The 9,088-nt window shown below is 32.3% G+C and overlaps 1 protein-coding gene across 1 annotated transcript in view; it reads left to right on the forward strand.

Annotated features, from left to right (window-relative positions):
• LOC146917057 (uncharacterized) overlaps window positions 1–1,478 on the forward strand; it is a 44,895-nt gene extending 43,417 nt beyond the window's left edge. The window contains exon 2 of the mRNA XM_085718882.1: window positions 776–1,478. Coding sequence (XP_085575008.1) covers window positions 776–1,306 — 531 coding nt within the window. The 3' untranslated portion in view covers window positions 1,307–1,478. The remainder of the gene's footprint in view (window positions 1–775) is intronic.
• The last annotated feature ends 7,610 nt before the right edge of the window (window positions 1,479–9,088 follow it).

Genomic DNA, 9,088 nt, shown 5'->3' on the forward strand with positions numbered 1-9,088 from the left:
CAAATTCAATAAATTGTCTTGGATTGAATTACATGATTCAATAAACAAGATGACAAATTCGAATTTTGTTGATGCTCCAATTTTTTCTTTTGGATGGTGTTACGAGTTATGGCCTATTGATTTCTCGACCATGATTAATCTCAACCTTCAGAGAGAGTATCGTGCGATGTTAGAGGAGATAATTCTGGATATCTTTTCATTTATGTTTTTGAACCGAACAACTTATCTTGAGTTTTCCAGAAACAAAAGTTAAGTGGGAAATATTTTGTGGGGGTGAAGTCAAAAGATAAAAGGGTAAAATTGGAAATTTTAATTGTTTGTTGGGTGAAGGTATAAATGTTGGGGTATAGGGTATAACTTTCCCAGTACTAGCCCCACGCTTGGATTAAGCTTATTTTGAGGGGATTTTGTGCAAAACAATCAATTTTTCTAGTCACACCCCATATATTTTTTTGTTACTTACTTAAAAAATTTACCAAAATTATCCTTTCAACTAAATTTTCTTAAAACCGTGATTTCATTTTTACTTTAAACTTTCACTATCTATCACCCAAAAACATGTTGGAACAAAATGTGTTTAACAATAAACCTTAAGAGTTTTGATGATAACAAGGTATTAAAAATTGTCAATTGGACTAGCTAATATTTGTTCAAGTGTACAGGACCATATACAAAAATTTACATCTGCAATAGGTTCTGAAGAACAAAAGAGAGCTTAGAAATCAACAAAAAGGAAGCTTAAAGCATTATGCTCAAATCATTATGTCAAATTCAGGATATTGAAAAGAAGAACATTCTAGTAGCTCAAAGTCTTCGAAATCTTATAATGGGATCGACACTTATGGCCACTACATCAATTCTTTTATCAGCTGGCTTAGCCGCTATCATAAGCAGTACTTATAGTGTGAAAAAGCCTCTTGACGATGTTCTCTATGGCGCTCACGGCGAATTTATGGAAGCCCTAAAATATGTGACACTTCTTACCATATTCTTATTCTCATTTTTCTGCCACAGTCTTTCAATTAGGTTTCTCAACCAATTAAGCCTCCTTATCTGCACACCACAAGATGCTATTTCCTTGGTGACCCCTGATTATTTGAATGTGATTTTAGAGAGAGGAACTACTTTGAACACTGTGGGGAATAGGATTTTCTACTCTGCTCTTCCACTTTTGCTTTGGATATTTGGTCCAGTCTTGGTTTTATTGTGCTCTTTGGCTATGTTGCTAGTGTTTTACAACCTTGACATTGTTTGTGGGAGTGGAAAAGCTAAGATATTACTTAGTGATGAAAGCAATTATGTCTAATGTGACTAGCTAAGTGTAAGAATATGCAAATAGATAAAACTAAATAAAAAATATATAGAAATACACTTTGTAATATACTTTTTATAGTGACGATCCACTTTATAGTTTTTGAGGAAACTACAAGATATAATTTATGAGAAAAATAAAAACAATTTATAGTTTTTGAGGGAAATATTTGGGACAACTTAATCCATTAGACCTAAAATGGAGATGTTAAAAATTGGGTCTGAGGGATTAGATTGTCATGTTTATTTTATTTTTATTTTTAACAAGATTAAAAATTGTTTTTATTTTCATAGAGATTAATTTGATTCTCACAGTTTTTCTCAAGACTAAAATAAATGTTTATTCGGGTTTTTTAACGCACTCTATTCAATTGATTGAAATTCATATGAATCTCACGAATTATGACCATATAATTTTGTGGGATTAATTGAAAATTCATTCAAGAGTGTGTGTGTGGAAATAACTTGTTACAAGCCTTTTAAGAATAATATACGTGTTTTCCTCAAAAAAGAAAATATATGTGTCATTGGGTGTATGGTTTACAACTTTATGATGTAAAAGTAATGGTACTTCACTCGCAAAAAGCAGAAAAGCACAAGTGCTCTACATAAATAATTCCAACTAGATTTTTGACCCATGCTCCGCTCGGGTTTATCGTAAAGAAATTGACATACAAATGCAATATATAATTGATAACGGTGAAAAAAATAACACGTGATAATCTATAGTAGACAAAATAAAACACTTAAGAAATTGACATACGAATAATAAAATGCAATATATAATTGGTAACGGTGAAAAAAATAACACGTGATAATCTATAGTAGACAAAATAAAACACTTCATAAAATGTATGAAATATGAAAATATTATAAAAGAAAATTCAGTAATCCTATCAATAATTCGGTAAAAGAAATATGAAATTTTTAGTACATTGACATGTAGTTTCATCACACATTGCGAAATACTTCCTCATATACGACATTAGACGTTACATTGATATCTTCACCATCTTCATCAATGATCAATATCTTTAGTCCTTCTCTGGATACAACTAAACAACAAAATACAACAACTGTCTGTGAGAAAATACAGGTTAAGTCGCTGCAGATTTAACAAAATTAATAAATAAGGATTTGTTAGGTTAAATAATTGCAAACCTAAAAGTGTAGAAAATATTTGCTTCAAAAAAAAAAGGCAAGAGGATAGGAGTGAAATTGGTGCGATGCATTTTTTAGATGGAATTTGTTAGGTTAAATAATTGCAAACCTAATTTGCAAATGAGCGGGAAAAAATTAGGTTAAGTTGCTGCAGATTTAACATAATTAATTAATAAATAAGGATAATTGCAAACCTAAAAGTGTAGAAAATATTTGCTTCAAAAAAAAAAAAGGCAAGAGGATAGGAATGAAATTGGTGCGATGCCTTTTTTTAGATAAAATTTGTTAGGTTAAATAATTGCAAACCTAATTTGCAAATGAGCGGAAAAAAATTAAGTTAAGTTGTTGCAGACTTAACAAAATTAATAAATAAGGATAAGGATGCCTTTTGTTATATAAATTAATAAATAAGGATAAGGATGCCTTTTGTTATATATGACATTGATTATGATTACCGTTAACTTCTTTTTTTGTCTTCAGATATCAAATTCTTTTCTTGGTGGCACTAATAGTTCATATCATTGCAAAATGAAATAAAAGTATACCTAATTACTTAGTTACTCTAATTATTTAAAGAGTTTAATAAACTACTCTTATATTTGTGAGACAAAATAGTTCATATCGTTGCAAAATGAAATAAAAGTATACCTAACTTAGTTACTCTAATTATTTAAAGAGTTTAATAAACTATACTTATATTTGTGAGATAAAAAAACTACGCTTATTCTACCAAAAAAAAATAAAAAACTACGCTTATATTTAATACATACTTCGTTCAATTTATTCTATCAATGATATTCGGCCATACCATATTATTAGGGTTCTTTAGAGTCATGTAACTTATTATTAGGTTTGTTTTCGTTAAGTTTAGTTATTAGGCTTGTTTTCGTAAAGTTTAGTAAGAAGTGAATAAATTAGTATTGTATTGAAAATATTCAAAGATAACCTTGAAACCGGCTCAAATTCATAAACCATACAACTTCGCGGTCGTGCTATATTTTTACAAGAGAAATCAAGTTGCCTCTTGGGGTATAGCCATCAAGAACGGTAAGGTGAAGAGAAATGGAGAAATGCTAGGATTGAAGGCCCCGAATGTGCATGCTACTTCCTATTGTGCGATGCAAAGAGTACATTGCGCGAAGCGTACATAATTTTCTTTAAAAAAAGCAATTTGTGAGTTATATACAAAGACACGACCAAAGCTAAGTCAACGGTCGAAAAATGCACAAAAAATGGCTCTATGCGTTAGAGACCATGAAACAACTTCGAAACAAGATTCCATCAACCTCTTCATCATTTATTTATGTGTAATTTCCTAATCTTATTGTCATGTCTCTGTAGTTTGATTTCTTTGATTAGGTCAATGATGAACTTCTTCCTAGCTATTTGAACCATGTAAATTCAGTTGAGCACTTCTTTATGCAATTGAATTCCTAGTATTATTGAATTATGACTTGTTTTTAATTCTTTTTTATGTGCTTACGAATGTTCATAAATCGATGCATGTGTTGGATGACTATTAGCCCAAACTTTTGATACACGATCTAGAATAACTGTTAAATCTGTAATAGCTTTATACATATTCTATTATCGTCTTTGTGACAAGAGTTTTAACGCGCAATCAAACCTTTGATGGTCACAAACTCGCCTAAGAAAATATTAGGTTGTGATTAAAGAAGAGGTAATTAGATAAGACACCGGTCATATCTATTTTGTTAAAACTTCGTAATATTAATGGGTCAGTTGTTGTAATTTAGGCATGGTTACCAAATAGCGTAGAAGAAGAGATTAAAAAATGACCTAATCGCCTATATTTTTTGATTTTTTTTTTTGGTAGCGTCCATCTCTTTTTTTCGGTAGTGCTATATTTTTTGATTTTATCAAACCTTTAGTTTATTGCAAACTAAACTTATGCCCTATGCATTCCTCTAATTTTACATATCCTAAGTATAGTTGATTTATTGAATTGAAATTGAAACAATCCAAATGATTAAATTTTCCATCAATTGAGTACTTATAAGTGATATGTGGAGACAAACTTATAAGTCTTGTTACTTGACAACAATTATAAGTACACTTGCAAAATTTTCCATCACCTATTTTTATATTCTCCTTTTTTAAATGATTAAATTTTAGATTGGACTACCGTAAAAAAAATGACTATTACTTTTTGCACCCTATCATATACTCGCGTGCCTTTTTTTTTACCCAAAATACCCTCTGTTCGAATTCTAAAATCCGAAACAGATTGTTACATATTTTTCGATTTTAGAATTCGAAACAAAGCGAACTATATAGAAACTGTGTTGTATTTGATATCAAAGCTGTAGAATCTCTGCATAAACTGCAATGCAATTACAGGAATTCTATGAACGGTCAACAACGACCATGACATCATAAACACTCCTATAAAACTAAAAAAAAGTTTAAGAAAAAGTAAGAAATGATGGAAAGTGAAAAATAAAAGAAATTGTTGAATCATGCAAGACTATTTGTAGCCATAAACATATCCTAGACAGTAAATACAATCAAAGGAAACGTTTTCAATGCTCCAACCAACCAAAAATGTATTAGATTTATCAGACAATACAAGTCTCCAAAGGCAAAGTGCAGTTGCCGCAAAAACGTTGAGGATTTGGATATTTGGTATTGGCTAAGGTTCATACAATGATAATCAACATAACTGAAAAAAATTCCATCCAATTTGGATTGTCAACCGACCTGAAAAAAAACAAGAATGACATTAATAACTCTCTGTAATATCTTCCAAAACTCATCATAGGCTAATTCACAAATAATAGTTTTCTCCCCTGAATGTATTGCATTATAAATCTTTTTGCCTCATCTACAAGTTATAGAAAGACTACTAATTAATTTACGTTATCTTTTGTCAGGAATCTTATACCTTGATCATTAGATTAATGTGACAGTGAAAAATTGGCAGCAAAAGATCAAATCAATTAATGTAAGAGGTAGAAAATATATCCATTAGAATTTATCAGAAAAGAGAATATATTATGTAATATTGAACATTCATTCTAGTCAATGATATGGAAATCATATCTGTTAGAACAACCATATTTATCGATGAAGCTTTAAATTTAAAACAATCATCTTCATCTGAGGGTATGTGTGTTATACAGAGCACCTCATTGTTTAAATAAAATAATACTAAACATAGTCCAGCAGGGATATTCTCTTCACACAACCAAATGACACACTATATCCATGTAGACTTGGGTTCCCTCTATACAGTACCAAGAAGATGGCATGTCAATATCAAGTTTCCTCCATGAGTTACTTCTTAGACTATATATCTCCCAGAATTCATCCAAGTATAAATCTTCCTACAAGGAGTCCTAAAATCTATCTCGCATTTCACCTTGGATATCACATACAAGACAAATGAGCTTATCGTCGTTCATAACACTGTCATAACCAAATCCATGAAGAGATGTAAAACCATTAACAATAACAAATTCCTTAGCGACACATGCGATAGACAACTAAACCGACTCAAGAGAACTGGGAGGAATGAGTTTTATTGCTTGGGTAGCTGGGTTCCACAAAACAATTGAACCGCAATTTTCATATTCATGAAGACATTGTATGCCATTAATACTACCAATACCAAAGATACGACGAATAGATATGTGATCAATTGGATTTGTGCAATCCAATTTTACTTTATTCTCAAACCCCTCACTAGAAAGAGAATACATATTAACTTTATAGGTTTCATCCAAGTCCTTCAGAATGAGAGATGATTGGTCGTTATAAGAACAACAATTTAATTTACATAAGAAATTTCTGTTGATTCTGTTCATAAGATGTTTGTTTTGAAATAAGAGGGACCAAGAGTTGCAAACGCATCGAAATAGGTTCAAAGATTTAAGCGGGATTTTGGATAAAATCTTGAAGGAAATATCGCGTGGTAAATACTTGCTCACCTTTACATTCGTTGTGCTATCATATATTTTCTTCTCCATCGAAACATGCTTCGCCGACATAGTGTTCACGCTTCGCTTGCGAGTTGCAATGGTACCCTCCTTTAGTTTTGAAGGTTTTTTTTTTCCACTTTGCTTGCGAATTTAAATGGTAGTTGCCTCGATCAGTTTTCTTTTTAGTGAAAATTTCATGATTTTCAGGAATTTTGAAGGTGCACATTAAGAAATATAGTTAATTTCTCTCTCTCTCTCTCTCTCTCTCTCTCTCTCTCTCTCCCATTAATTTATCCATCCACAAATTATTTTTATATTTTTTTTAAAGCCAAAAAGATGATGCAAAGTATCATCAACATTCAATAAAAAAGGAAACCAGATTCTAGAAAAAGAAAAGGGGGACCAAGCCAATACCTTTTCAAAAATAAACAAACCTATAGTTCGGTAGTCCTTGCCTATTTAATGTAGACACAATTAACAGACTGATGAACTTCATTCTACAAAAAAAAAAGAGTTATCAGTAGGTTTAAGGGTCAACTTGGTTAGGATAAACCCTATTTGTTAGAATGATTAAGCGGAAAAACTCAAAATAGGCCAAAAATCGCAAATGTTAGAGTGAAAAATAGGCAATGATAGTACGAAAATTGTGTACTGTCATATATAGTGCTGATTGTAAAAAATCACAAATGTTAGAGTGCAAAATAGGCAATGATAGTACGACAATTGTGCACTGTCATATATAATGCTGATTGTAAAAGATACATACAGAATCAAGGCAATTAGTAGTTAACTCCTGGAGGCTTCAGTAGTTATATACCGATTGTGCTTGATACGGGTCAAATCAGAATTTGACGGGGGGGTGGGGGTCAAACCAGTGTTATCCCTTTTCTTCCATTTCACAAAAGATTTCTCTCTCTCCTCTCCTCTCTCATCTCTCAAACCTACAACTCTCTCTCTCTCTCTCTCTCTCTCTCTCTCTCTCTCTCTCTCTCCCCATCATCTTCATCAAATTTTACATCCACCGTGTCTTGGATCCAAGTGTGCCAAAGTGATAGATCAACTCACCTATGCTCGTGATCAATCTCTCATTTGAAAGAAAATCGGTAAAAAAACCCCTATTGTATCATTTCTTTCGGTTATACCCTTCTAATAAGTTTTAGGTGTGATTTTTCAATTTTTCTCGTAAATTCCGCTCTATCACTTTTAGAGAGGAATTTACAAAAAAATTGAAAAATCATACCTAAAACCCATTAGAGGGGTATAACCAAGAGAAATGATACAATAGGGTTTTATCGGTTTATTCTCAAATGAGAGATTAATCAGTAGCGTAGATGATTTGATCTATCACTTTGGATCACTTGGATCCAAGATACGGTGGATGAAAATTTTGATGAAGATGATGGAGAGAGAGAGAGAGAGAGAGAGAGAGAGAGTTGTAGGTTTGGGAGAGGAGAGGAGATAGAAATCTTTTGTGAAATGGAAGAAATGGGATAACATTGGTGTACTTATAGGCATAGAAAATTTATTATTAAACCGCCGGCCCAAAAGAAAATCCAACCCTCCCCCCCCCCCAAAAAAAATGATTTTATCCTTATAAAGCACAACCTGTTTATAAGTACTGGAGCCTTCATGAGTTAACTACCAATTGCCTTGTTTCGGTACGTATCTTTCACGACCAGCCTTGTATGTCACAGTCAATGTTTTCAAAATCGGATCGCCTGGTTTAACCGATTGGACCGTGAACTGGACCAAGCTTCGGTCCAGACAATCTTACAAAACTGTTAGTCTTCAGAACCAGTAAAAAATTGGAAAAACCTGCGTGAACCGGTGAAAACTGGAAAAACAGGTGAACTGTTCGTGGTTTATGAAAACCGGATGGTCTCAAGATTTCCCTTTTTAATCTCGTTTTCTTTGATTTTTTGAAACAAAATGTTAAGATTCATCTCTGAAACTGCTCTATTCGACAAATAAGACTTGTTGAAGATGAGAGGATGATGAAGCAAATGAAAATGAGAGGATGATGAAGCAAATAAGAGAGATTAGATTAAGGATAAGAGGACAAAGCACATTGAAGATAGGTGGTGAGATGAAACAAATTTGATGAAGAAGAAGAAGACGACGAAAAGGATTGAAGCACATGAAAGTGATGAGAAGAGGAAGAAGAAAAGGATCGAGAATGAACATGGCTGAAGGTGGAGAGAACAGGAACGGCTGCTAGCATTTAGATTTAGGTTTCCGACTTTCTATCACTAATCATGAATAAATAATAATAACTATTTTTTGGGCTTATTTCTTACTTGGGCTTCATTTTTCCAGTCTACAATTGGGCCCAGTAAAAAAAGGCAGCGATCTTATTTAATACTACAATTGATAAATATAAACTGTATAATTTATGTTATTCATTAATTGTCCGGTTCAATAGCGGTTGAACTGGTTGAACCATGAACGGGAGCTGTCGCTAGTTTGATCTCCGGTTCGGTTTTAAAAACATTTATCACAATACACAATTGTTGTACTTACATTGCCTATTTTGCACTCTAAAACGAGCAATTTTTGGCCGATATTGAGTTTTTTCATCATAATCATTTCAACAAATAGAGTTCATCTTCAGATGAGACATAAAAAATTCATACTATCAGTTATTCTTAAGCTATTCAACCATCTTTTCTGTAAGT

The sequence above is a fragment of the Medicago sativa genome, chromosome 6, assembly GCF_051527215.1.
Source record: "Medicago sativa cultivar Bolivia chromosome 6, Bolivia_mono, whole genome shotgun sequence".
Lineage (NCBI taxonomy): Eukaryota > Viridiplantae > Streptophyta > Magnoliopsida > Fabales > Fabaceae > Medicago > Medicago sativa.